Source organism: Simochromis diagramma, unplaced genomic scaffold (assembly GCF_900408965.1).
Source record: "Simochromis diagramma unplaced genomic scaffold, fSimDia1.1 OVJJ01000545.1, whole genome shotgun sequence".
Taxonomy (NCBI): Eukaryota; Metazoa; Chordata; class Actinopteri; order Cichliformes; family Cichlidae; genus Simochromis; species Simochromis diagramma.
In genome coordinates, this window is record NW_024387371.1 from 3,619,164 (window position 1) to 3,632,495 (window position 13,332).

General features: G+C 38.7%; 1 protein-coding gene across 1 annotated transcript; it reads left to right on the forward strand.

The window, feature by feature from the left end:
- Positions 1-1,192: 1,192 nt before the first annotated feature.
- Positions 1,193-13,019, forward strand: LOC120719206 (dysbindin-A-like). The gene is made up of 4 exons (XM_040008241.1): positions 1,193-1,755; positions 9,826-9,975; positions 10,068-10,217; positions 11,836-13,019. The coding sequence occupies exons 1-4, from the start codon at positions 1,713-1,715 to the stop codon at positions 12,129-12,131; spliced, it is 639 nt and encodes a 212-aa protein (XP_039864175.1). The 5' UTR covers positions 1,193-1,712; the 3' UTR covers positions 12,132-13,019.
- Positions 13,020-13,332: the final 313 nt, after the last annotated feature.

Below are 13,332 nucleotides of genomic sequence, written 5' to 3' on the forward strand. Positions count from 1 at the left end.
GTTATAAATCTAAACAGATTGTCTGTTGAGCTGTGCAACTTTAAGAATATACTGAGAACCTCAGATTTCATAGAAAAACTAGACGATCGGTCGTATCTTATTGTTCTTCTCCTTACAAAGTCTGCACTGTTTTCCATGGCATTAGTTGCAGCTGAAGTGTGATGCAACTGAATGTTTGAAGACTCTTACTGAGAAAGGGAGAGTGATCCTAAGTGCCTGGTAACTCCATCTCCCACGTATGAAGTGTGAATGTGTGCTTTTAAACAAGTATTTTAAGTAACGTGTGTCTTTTTAATGACCTTTTCATTCTGTACATGACAACAGAAACCTCTGTGTTTCTGAAGGTAAAAATGCATGCCACTGAAGCTTTCATTTTACTGTTAACCTCAAAGGAATATTCAAGTTAGGCAAAAAGGTAAGTTAAGTTGCCAGAACTCCTGAAAAGTCAACAATATTCTGTCCTTGCAACGAGTTTCCATTTTCAAAGCTACTGTAAGTAGATATCGCACACTATGAACTTTTCCAATAAAAGCAGGGCATAACTTTTTTTAGTTTATTGAAGCTTCACATAACTGATTATCCTCTTTTTGTTTTTTTAATAGTATGTTTACATCAGTATTTAAGTGTTCCCATTTATCATACAGTCCAAATGTTTGTAAATGAACGTAGAAGAAAATGCCGTCACTCCACACTTGACCAAATTTGAATTACTTGGGTTGAACTACAATTTATCAAACTTAAAATGTCACACTAACAGAAACAGAAGCAGATATAACATACTCAGGGACAAATAGTTTCTAAAGCAACGATGTAAAAGAATAATCTCCCAGCAGACAAATTAGTCACACCTTGCATTTTGCCATGTCTGACTGCACTTCCTTAATGCCAGAAGGTGGTACTGTGGTTGAAAAAGCACTATTTTGTTTTCTTTACTGGAAGCAGAACACACATCTGTCACAAGGTGAGATAATGTCTAATGTTACCTTGATATTTTGACTTTTGTCAGCTTTTTCACCCTGTGAGAACATGATAGTCAGTCATGGGTTTTTTTCTCATATGGTTTTCTTATTTGAGTTCACTTCCAAAACAAAACTGTGTTAATTTTGCAAATAATAAAAACGTATGTTTATCAAGGATAACTGAAATTGGAGGCTTTTATATTTGGTACACTCCTCAGTGTTATGTAAAAAGACTATACTCCTCCTAATCCAGATGTCCTGATGACCCCCCTCATAAGCAGTTGGTACAGGCCATAGTGCTCTAGCCCACTATCAACCCCTTCAAGCCACACACACACACACACACACACACGCCACCCTACAACACAACTGAGCTTGTCTGACAGAATGAGCAAGACTGCGTGTGTGCGTGCGAGACACCAAGAGGCAGCCAAGATGAAAGTGTGAAGCAGTGAGAGGGAAAACCTAGAAAAAACAGCAAAGGCGATCAGAAAGGGAGGGGAGAGGAAGAGTCAGCGAGCACAGCAGGAAAGGCAGAGCAGAAGAAAAGACAGAAAAGAGCAAAGGGAGATAATGTGAATGTTACATCTTTAATAACGCCCGTACCAAAGCCAGGAGATGTAATGGATAGATGACCATCCTCTACAAACACACCAGCATTCTGTCCTGGAGCCTTGACAGGAGGGGACAAGACAAATTCAGCACCTTCAAAGGCTTCTAAAGGCTCTTCGACCAGTCCCACACCATCGAACCATGTCGTCTGCTGGGTCAACTAACCTCAAAAAACGTCAGGCATGTAAGTAAATGAGTTAACAGAAATGTAGTTAGAAAAACAAAGCAGTAAACAGACCTGCAGTGCATAACTTTATGACCCACACTGGAAATTACTCTGCAGAGTAATTTAGTAGCTTTAGTATTGTAGCTCTTTTTCAGTTTACGAGGGTAATTTAACAAATTGCTTTCAAGAGCACATTTCAGAATATTCCAGGCAGTGAAAGTCTTAATATACAACTGAGATTTCTAATTTCCTCCTAGTGCAACAGCCTTACATGACTCACAACCCAACATCCAGAGCCTCAAAATATATTTGACATCTCCTTCATATGACATCTTTCATTTAGCATCATTAAGCTCTTTTATAAGATAGCAAAACAACATACACTCTACTTTGTAGGTAGACAGTAGGTATGACATGCATGTTATGTTAACTTTATTTAAAGACTGTTACTGAAATCTGGTAATAAATTATTACCCATGATTCATTTATCAGTTTATATGATCCCACTTTTCCTTTCTGCTAAATGAGCTGGACAGAAGTACAACATGAGTAATGCTGATGTTGTTTAATCACAGTGAAAGGATAAGAACTAGTTCTTAGAGTTTCTTCTTATAGTAACAGGAAAGATCTGCTGACTCTGATTTACTTTCTGGGGAAACACAGTCAGATTTATAATTGAACCAGTGTAATGTTAAAGTGTCCACAGAGTAATGTGCTATATTAATGTGCTCTTTAATAATGTCTTTGTCTGTGGGGTTGTGTATGGGCAGTACTGTACACAGGAAGATTAATAAAAATGTATGTCCAATAAAAGCACTGTTTAGACTGGCCTAAATATGGCATGGCTGGAGGTCATCTTTGTTTTCAGCTGTGAGTGAAGTGCTTTAATGGTTTTGGGAATGGGAACAGCCTGGGAACAGAAAATTTGATCAGACATATAGAGAGTGGGTGGTCAGAGGAGGTTTACATATAATCTTACCATAGGAGTTTGAGATGAGAGATAACTAATAAAGTATTAAGAAGCATTAAAAAATGTTAAGTAATAAATAAAAGAGTGATGCCACATATGTATTAAACTGTAGTTTAATGTACTGTTAAGTATTCTTGAATCTAGGCTTCAGGCTGTGTCTCTTGTAGTATAACATAGGCTAGTATAATGGTGATGCTAGGTGTTATAGTAAGAGCATACTGTAAATGACCAGTCTTGATTTACTATCTGCCACATGGCTGTGTGTTTAATGGATATGTGAGTGTGGGCAGCGAAAGGAGTGAGGAACCACATCGGGGGAGGTGGCTGTTGTGGTGCAGTGACCTCACTCATAAATGATTTATGCTTGATGGACTACTGTTGCTACAAAGCCAGGAGAAAGGAGTGGTTGGCTCGGTAAATACTAGTAGTAATTTCTAAAAATTATGAAGCTGTATACTGCTGTTAGATGGGGGTCTCCGGGGGGGAATTAGGAGATGTAGGAGAGAAAGGATAGGGTTTAAGATGGATGGGCTGTCACACGTTATTGGTCATGCAGTGTGACTGCTGTACCAGCTCTCTTACGCACATAAGCACCCAATCTCTATTCACTGAAAATGGAAAGATGATCATGGGATTTCTTTCCACTTGCCACAAGGGGATTACATGTTACACCATGTGACTCTCCAGTTCAATAGGAACATTTGTTTCCAGTGAATAGTGCAGTGGCAGAGAACTCTTGATATACAGCTGCACCATTACAATAACACATATTCATATATTGAAAGATGAATGTTGTTATCACAGAAAAGACACTTATATCCAATAATAAAAGCCAAGCATTGCAGTTTATCAGAAGCAGAACAGCTGAAGGGGACACTGCATCATGCCCCGGTGATTAGAGGAACAAAAGGAAGAAAAGAAAATCATGTGCTTCAGCTTAATTGTCACCTCTGGCCCTGGAATTCATATATATCCACAAGCTCAGAAACTCACACATCATCAATACCTTTTGTGTTCACTGGAGAACGGATCAACATCAATGCATGCACAGAAATGTTTTAAAGAAAAAGAATGTGGAATGTAGATAAGAATAAGAAGAAGGAAAACTTTCCATATTAATGCAAACTCTATTATTTCTATGCAATGTCAGATAACAAAAGCATCAAACATGCATGGTGGCACTGCATCTTTGTATTTGTCAGAAAGAGGTGTAGCTGAGTTAAGCAGACCTAAAAAGCTCTTTATCCTCAAATCACTGACACTACAGTTACTTTAAACCAGGGACAATACACAGCCGATTCAGGATGCAGAACAACAATCAGCTTTCTTTGAAAAACCTCCTTTGAAAAACTTTCTTTCATTCTCTTTTTCTGGCTGCACACATTAATATACACTGCAATCAAACCATTGAACTAAGTCCTCATGCAGTAGGAGTCCAGTGTAGGGTGTGCAGATGAGGATGGTACAAGTATTATGTAACAGTAAGATCTAAGTATATATGATGTGGGTTGAGATCAAGAAAGGATTTCTGGAGGGGTCAGGGTAGGGGATGGGAACACGTCATGTAAGAGATCACAAGCATCGTGGGATTCCATCCATCCATCTATTCATGCACCCATTTTCTTCCACTTATCCGTGGCCGGGTCGCAGGGGAAGCAGCCTAAGCAGAAAAATCAAAACCTCCCTCTCCCTTGCCACCTCCTCCAGCTTGTCCGGGGGAACACCAAGGCATTTCAGGCCAGCCGAGAGACATGATCTCTCCAGCATATCCTTGAATGCCAGCAGTATTCCTGGAGACTACTTAAATAAATTACAAGAAAGCTTGCAAGATAGTTTAGGCTGTGTTTTGTCTTATATACTGCATTTATATTGAAATGGTTTAATTTAATAGTTTGCACATACTTCAATAAATTGCTATTTTCATTTTCCTAGCAAAATATAAAGAAGCATTGGTTGCACAGCACAAAATCAAAAGCACCGGAGCAAAAGTGCATTACGTAATGTGTTTTTCTGGTTTGATGTGAAATTCAAAAGATACCATATCTAGCTTATTAGCGTACCACCTACTTACCTCTAATTGGGAGTCAATTTCTAATTAATGGATCTTATTATACAGCACTATGGATAACAGCACATTTACAGCTCCAGGATAATCATCTGCAGAATGAGTTTGAGATGGAAGGTGGTTCTTGCACACAGCAGTTATACATAAGTATTTCTTCTGGTTCAATCAGTGACTGTAACTATATCACTGTGTTTTAACACACAGTAACACTTGCAATAAATATGATGAATCAATTTGGAACCCACATATTTGTAGCCTTGTATTTTTCCTTTCGTTTACTCTCTCGATTTTATTTTCTTCTGTATTGTTAATAAGCTTCCTGTCCTGAGGCCTGCATTTCCAAAACAAAGTAAAACTCACACATCATCTGCTTTCTCTTTGCTGACCCACCTTTAGTAAGCGCTTTCTATGTGACCTGTATTTTGCTGCATACATTTATATAAGAGTGTGAACAGAAATGGATGTGTTCCACCATTTACGATTATTTTATCAGTCTTGAAAATTGTCTGGTGTTTATCTATAGGGCTCTCTTTCCAGCTTAACTCTGGTCTTTAATTTCATTTACACACAGTACTTGCAATGTCAGGTCAAAAGAGATTTTATCATTAGCTGTAACACTTATTCAACCCCCAATTCCAAATAAAAACAGAAAATGATTTGAAAATCTCACAACTCCACTTTGGTCATAACAGAATATAGAAAACATATCTATGCTTAAACTGAGAAAGTTTACTATTTCAAGAAAAAAAAAGTAAATCACTTTGAATTTAATTGCAGCAACATGTCTCACAGAATTTGTGACAGGGCCATGTTTACCACCATGCAGCATCTGCTACTTTAATGTACTGTCTTACTAAAATATTCAAGGCCCTCCCTGAAAAAGACATTGTCTGGATGCGAGGACATGTTGCTCTAAAACCTGTACATGCCCTGATGTTGTTGTTCTAGATATGCAAGGTAGTAATTCCATTCTGCACTATCATACCATCACAGATGATGGTATTATCGGTACAACATCTAATTTATATCTATAAAACCTGGAATCATGCATGATATAGTATGATGTCATTATGCTGACTAGAAAACACCAAACAACAGGTTAGGTCCTCTTCATTAGTTTAACATAGGAGTCCCTGAAAGTTACTGTATATTTGTGTAATGTATACATGTGTGTACAATGTGTGTTTGTATCATCTGTCTGCATGTCTACAAGTCAGTCTACTCTTTAGTTTGTCTTTTGTTCACTGGTTTCTCAAGAAAAACATATCTTGATCTCAGTGACAACCTGTTTAAATAAGGGATTTAATAACAATAATAATCCCTGTCAAAAGCACAAGATTTCCCTCTAGAAGCTATGACCTCTGCCTGGTAGTAATGTAACCTTAGCCAATTTGCATGGATACCTCCTACACGTCTTCCACAGCAGTGTGGCAGGAAACCCAAAGGTTATCTGAATGAGTCAGTTTTTTACATATATGTTTCTCTCCCACGTCAGGGCAGACAGATGGGGACATGCGGCTGAGACTGTGTGGGGGTTGGACATGTCCATTGGTCAACTCAACTAGTAATGCAATATGATTTTTAGATAAACAGACAAAGAGGAAGAAGGCAAGAGAGAGTCACAGAGATACAGAGAGAGAAAGAGACTTCCATATGGCCAAGGGGCAAAACGAAACTTTATGTAAGCTGTTCAGTTTAATCATGGTCAAGTTTCATCATTATTAAGTAAGTAAGTACTTAATTTGTATCAATAATTTCACTGTTGCCAAATGATTCCTCTAAAATATTCATGGACACTGGCAGGTGGCAAGATGGTGGAAGGGTGATTTTAGTAGTTTGCATTTCCATCATTATTTAGTCAAAGATCATATTAAGTTTCATACTATTCCTCCTGCAATTCACTGTTGATTTGAACAACTTTGTTTTGGAGTGTAGTCTAATAAAGCCATGTCATTTAAAGCTTTAGCAACTCTATATGAAAAACAGATGTAATCACTGCACTATTGGCAGGAAGGCCTTCGCTTTTGCTTTATGTGTGTCAACATATAGATTTTTTGGAGTTAAAAATGATCAGAGGGTTTGGAGTGCTAAATCATCAGTTAAGGCCCCAGTCACACAGTCCTTGACTTGACTTGTCAGCAACCCCGAAAACAACTAGTCGCAATGAAAAAATGTGTATTTGCCATCTAGCTGGCCAATGGCTGCAGGCGGATGGTGGTAGTCGTTAGGTGAAAGTGCAATTGCTTTGGTCGTTTGCATGGAAGACGCAGGGTAACCTGCAAACACACACCAGCTGCCCTCCGAGTAGGAGTGATACTCCAAACAGTGTGACACAAATCCAAAATGGAGACTCACTTTTACTTTGAAGTGAGACTCAAAGTAAAAGTGATGTCTGCAGCAGTGAGACCCAACTTCTGCTTTAAAAGTCAACATTTTTTCAAGCTTTACTGACATTCAGCCAGTAGTAGTGTTTGCAAAGAAGTTAGTATTTTTTCCATACTAAATGGGTGATCACAGCAATCTGATAGTGACCAAATTAATTACAAGAAAGCTGTTGGTGAAGCCCTTTTCTGTGATCCACTTCACCTAACAACTGGCAGCAAAATCCAGCAACCACTTTGTGGTTTGTTTAACATATATACATGTTAATTATATCTCTGACATTGCCCGTTTTAACATGAAAGTCATTCTTCAAGTGAGTCTCAAGTGTTTGTTTTTTTTAAATCTTTGAACAGTTGAGTTTGTCAGATGGTTTGAGTATATTTGTATTTTTAAGCTAGTGTAGTACTGACATGTTCATTTATTACATCTATGGTCTGGCAGTGGTATATGCTTAAAAACACAGTACACTTTTTTCCATTGACTGTCTTCCCACCAACTGCTTAAAGGGGCAGGCAAAGGGACAGAACTTCCTTCTCAGACCAATTGAATGACAGAATATTGGGTTATCACTCATGGATGACAGTGGACACAATCTTCCAGGGAAGAAAAAAGTACCCGGCAGACTAACAAGGTCTCTGGAGAGAGAAAGAAATTAAGGAGGACCCAGGGTGACACAAATGGGCTGTTGTCTTTGTTTTCAGGCAGGAGAACATTAATGCTCAGTGTAGAAAAGTAAATACTTCTCTTCATGTGCTGACATCAAAAGCATGTTGAGTTCACTGAGTGACAGAATACAAACTAAATAGCATAAATGCATAAGCACTTAGTCATGTGAACATGCTGACACTTTCAGATTTACACATACATGCATGTACACATATCCCCAAAACAATGATGACATGACTCAAAGTGTCAGCTAAGGGTGCCTGGGGGGGAAAGAGGCCCTGTGTTTGCTGAGGAAGATGTAGCACAATTACACAATCACAGCCTGTCAACCCAGTAGAGGACAATGCATGTGGCAGAACTGAGGACAAATACTATCTTATTTTTCATACTAATAGTTTAAAAATAGCTCCATTTCCCTAAAATCTTCAGCAGACTTCACTGAACCGATTCACCAACTATATGTGAGTCTGACTGTGAACACTAGAGGTCAGACCAGCATCATCATTTCTTTGCGTTAGGTAAAGTTACATAAGGGCTGAGTGAAACAAACATGGAAAGAGCGCAATAAAGAAAGAAGAAGAGGAAAGAATAAAGTATGGAAAAGCAAAAATGACAATTTCTCATTAGAGACTCTCCATATCAGTGAGTTTCACTGTTAGTACAAAGTAGTGCAACGTTAAGAAGTGAATGGGGACTTAAAGTAGGATACTGATTTCGTATAACTGCAAGAAAACATTGGTAAATTGACTGCTACTTATAGTGTTTTTCTACTCCAGCTGAGTATTCAAAGCACCTTCTCCTACAAGCCTCATACAGCACTTTCATTTTATGCCTTTAAACATTTTGTCTAATACTTAAACACACACACGCACAATGTATGTATGCGAAACAACTTTCAGTATCTTGTCCAAGCTACTGAAAATCACATAGACTGGAGGTACAAGGGATTGAATCACCGCCCTTCCAAATAGCAAACGATCCATTCTTTTTAGTTACTCATTAAACGTATCAGACACAAAATTTGTGACTAGACTAACACAATTTTGAGTGCTGTCAGAGATACATTTATGAGCTGTGTTTGTTGTCCTGCGTCCTTCCATATTTAATGAACATTTACAGAATTTTGTTATTACTCAGCTCTTGGCATGATAGCTAGGTGTGAACTACACCACAAATCCAATGACTTTCACACAGCCTTAAAATGTGAAAGTTACTGACAAAACTAAAAAAAAAAGCACAGCTGAATCAATCCAGAAACAACATAACACTTGTTTCTATTTGCATGACGGTTGTGTGGTTATTATTTACCAATAAAAGAAACGTATTATTATTTACCATTAAAAGAAACGTATTATTATTTACCAGTCTGACGAGTAGGCTACACTCACATTTCTGGAATTCATTTGGCACATGTCATCTGTTTCATGGTATGAGTTTGAATTCAAGAGAACAAAAAAATGAAAAGAAACTTTTGTTGTCCCTTTATTTCTTTATTGATTTTATGAGGCGAGCATTAGAAAAATTAATCCTGTACTGCAGCTCATATGAGGTATATAACACACCTCAACTACCAAGGAATGGGTGGCTTCACGTTTCTAAAGATGCAGACAATGAAACGGAATGTGAGGTGACGTGATCCCTTGACCTTTCTCCTGTTCGCCAACTTTCATGAAAAAGCTGTTTAAACCTAACTCCATCTAAAGGCCGAACAGAATGAATCAAAATATAAGGTTCTAAGCACGTTTTTAGGTTGATTTATGAAACTACTCCACTACTACTGGGCGAGGTTGTTGTTATGTTTATCTGACTAACAGATTATGTTGCATTTAGAAGAGCTGCCCTTCTAGAGCCTTTCTGTATCAAGAAAAGAAACCCACATTTTGTACCCTAGAAAAGAGACACCTTCTGTTCCTAGTTATTAGTATAACACAGTGCTACATTGAAAGGAATGTAAAGCCAGTGCTTTAATGTGCTTTCTTGTCTTTTTCTCTCTTTTCTTGATCAGCTGAGACAGACAAGACTCAGAAGCTGTTAAACAATGACTCTGCTCAACACCTAAAACTAAAAGAGAGACGGCGCTTTTTTGAAGAAGTCTACCAGCATGACATGGATAATGACTTACCTACTGCCCAACTGCAGATTGACCATAGGAAGCGTGAGTGATAATCTATCTAATCCCTATCTAATAGATAGATTGATAGATAGATATGAGCATGATAATGTGTGAGTTATATCCTGTTAATGCAGCCCCCATGGGTAGTATCTCTTCGATGGAGGTGAATGTGGACACCCTTGAGCAGATGGACCTGATGGATGTATCGGATCATGAAGCCCTTGATGTGTTCCTCAACTCAGGCTCAGAAGCAGATGAGGGAGCTCTGGCATCTCCACTTCCAGGTGCACCGTTTGCCTCTCGGGCACAATTAATCTGCTGCCACTATACCAGGGGTCGGCAACCTGCGGCTCCGGAGCCGCATGTGGCTCTTTAGTCCTTATAGTGCGGCTCCGCGTGGTTTGGGAAAATAAATTAGTAATAAACAAGTATTTAGCTGAAGTGTATTTTATTTATGTTAGTTCTTTTTTTTTTTAACTTGTAGTTCTAAATTGGAAGATTATTGTGATATTGAAATATAAAAATAAAATTATATTCTATTATTTTTTCATTGCTCAAAATAAGCGTCACACTCGCGGAAGCCGGTGTACCTGCCGAAACGCCGTGCATTTATCGAGACTTTCAACCCCAAGTAGGCCAATTATGGATCTTCGGATCCACATTATGTCAGCAGCTATTCTCCACCGTGAACTATGTTAAAAACAAACACCGTTCCCGCCTCACAGATGACAGCTTACAATCCTGCTGTTCAGAGGTTCAGGAGCAGAAGTCTCATTGTACCACGGCAGACCCGACGATGTTCGCATGAACATGCTTTTCAGCATCTCTTTATTGACCACTTTTCACACACGGTTGCTGTACGCATACAGCCGGCTGTAGCTTTTCAGCTCACAGCCCAACACGTACCAACAACAGCATAGATGGCACAGACTTTAAGGCGGCGAGGCGTGATTGCGGGTGCTGCTCAGGTGCGCCCGCCTCCCCTGCAGCGGCGCTGCAGACCACACCCCGCCACACACATTAACCAGGTAAAATACATATTTAGGAAGAATTTTGCAAATATCTATTTTTCTTTTTTCAGCAGCATAGTGCTTTTTTTAAATTATTTTTTAAAAGTCAGGCCAAGGCTCCAAAAGCCCAAAGGCGATATAAGGGTTTCGTTTGCTGGATCATTTTAGTTCAGCTGGGTGTCTTTCCTTTTGTTATATTTCTTTAAGAGTTCAAAATGTGTTAATTACATAAATAAAATGTAATTTTGTCTGTAGCACTTCATGGATTTCATAAGCAACACACCTTAGTTGTTCACACAAAGCATAAAGGTAAAAAACAATATATACAGTGTTATCTTCATTTTAGATGTCAAAAAGTATTTGCGGCTCCCAGTGTTTTCTTTTACATGGGAACCGGGTCCAAATGGCTCTTTGGGTCCTAAAGGTTGCAGACCCCTGCACTATACTATTCAAAAGCTATTCTTGTACATAGATTTCCCATGCAGACATTTTTTAAGCACACCACTTACTCTGGCCCTTTCAAGATCTGTGTACATTTGGTGATGAATTTCTTTTAACATTTCTTTCATAAAAAAAAATGTTGTTTTCAAAATAGGACATTTTGTTACAAAAATGTTTTTGTTTTGTTTTTATATTTTGTCAAACAATGACACAGTGCTGTGCTGAAATACTGTCTTGATTCACATATTCTAATATTTAGGTGTACTGACATTTTTGGTTACTTCTCTGGACAAAACTCACTTGAATAACAATAACACTGCAGGGCACTTTGGGTCAAAAGTTAAAGGCTTTATATGACATTAAGGGGCATTTGGGTGAACCTGATCAAACCCTGTTCAGACTTTAAACATGGTGACAGGTACCAACATATTCTAACAGACTTTAATTGCAGAGGGTGAGGAAGACGATGAAGACGATGAAGATGCCGAGGTTGTCTACAGGGAGTGTGCATCTCTGAAACGACAAAATGAGCCGTTCCGTAGCTCGCAGTCTCGCATTTCGTCTACATCGTCTGCTTCCAGTGATAGCAGCGCGAGTGGCATGGACACACCTGTGATCCAGTCGGATGATGAAGAAGTCCATGCAGACACTCTGCTGCTGACCTCTGCGCCCCAAACTAGGGATGAAGAATCAGACGATGAAGAAGCTGAGGAAAGATACCATCCGACTAATCATGATAAAGCCTAAATTTGAATCACTTAGGAGCAAAAATCGTTCTCTGTGTCTCTTTCTTTCTTTTTATGTAATTGAATTTCCTCCACATGGATGCAAACCCCAGCATGGCTGGCCCAGTGGCAAAGTTCAATGTTTTTTGAAAGTGTACTTATCCAGAACATACCTTTGGAATTTAGTGTACACCCAAATAACTGTGGCATACTTAATTAATTAATTACTAACTGAAATTTTTAGGGGCTGTGTCACTAATAGCGCTTGTATGCAAATTTCCATATGGGACATTCCATGCTCATGCAGTAACTTGTTTTGGTTGAAAGGAAATGGCTTAAAGTTGAAGCTGCCAGAGGGAATTTTCCCTCCTCCCCATTCTTGAAATTACAGATTCCAAGCAGCCGTGTGAGGAACAAAACTGAACTGAAATTGCATTTCAGTTCAAATCTTTATCTATGGCTTGCATACATGAAAAAGGAAATTCAAGAGACCTGTAGTAATAATATAAAGCTTCCTTACGTTTCACACTGAAACGTAAAAATTCTGGGCACCTTGGATCATATTTTCCCTCTTAATTGGCAATTATAGTGCAACAGATACTATTCCCATCATGCAAGTTATCAGACTTCTCTATGAACACCTTCCTGAAGGTGTGACTCATTTCAAAGGGCCGTGACTATGAAACCAAGATCTCATGACCTAAATAACTTGTGCTGGAAAGACTTTTAATGCAAATGCAAAAGCTGCATAATACAGCTCAATTCTTAACTTTAGACTTCCAGAAGGGTGCATTTATGTTTAACTTTATGTCTGCTATGTACAGTGGGGCAAAAAAGTATTTAGTCAGCCACCGATTGTGCAAGTTCCCCCACTTAAAATGATGACAGAGGTCAGTAATTTGCACCAGAGGTACACTGCAACTGTGAGAGACAGAATGTGAAAAAAAAATCCATGAATTCACATGATAGGATTTGTAAAGAATTTATTCGTAAATCAGGGTGGAAAATAAGTATTTGGTCACCTCAAACAAGGAAAATCTCTGGCTCTCACAGACCTGTAACGTCCTCTGTAAGAAGCTTTTCTGTCCCCCACTCGTTACCTGTATGAATGGCACCTGTTTGAACTCATCATCTGTATAAAAGACACCTGTCCACAGCCTCAAACAGTCAGACTCCAAACTCCTCCATGGCCAAGACCAAAGAGCTTTCGAAGGACACCAGGA

Bases quoted from the DNA above. Each gene is read 5' to 3' on its own strand.
- LOC120719206 (XM_040008241.1), top strand. From the start codon at position 1,713: ATGTCGTCTGCTGGGTCAACTAACCTCAAAAAACGTCAGGCAT. The intron at 1,756-9,825 runs GTAAGTAAATGA...TTTCTTGATCAG, and splicing joins CCTCAAAAAACGTCAGGCAT to CTGAGACAGACAAGACTCAG. The intron at 9,976-10,067 runs GTGAGTGATAAT...CTGTTAATGCAG, and splicing joins GCAGATTGACCATAGGAAGC to CCCCCATGGGTAGTATCTCT.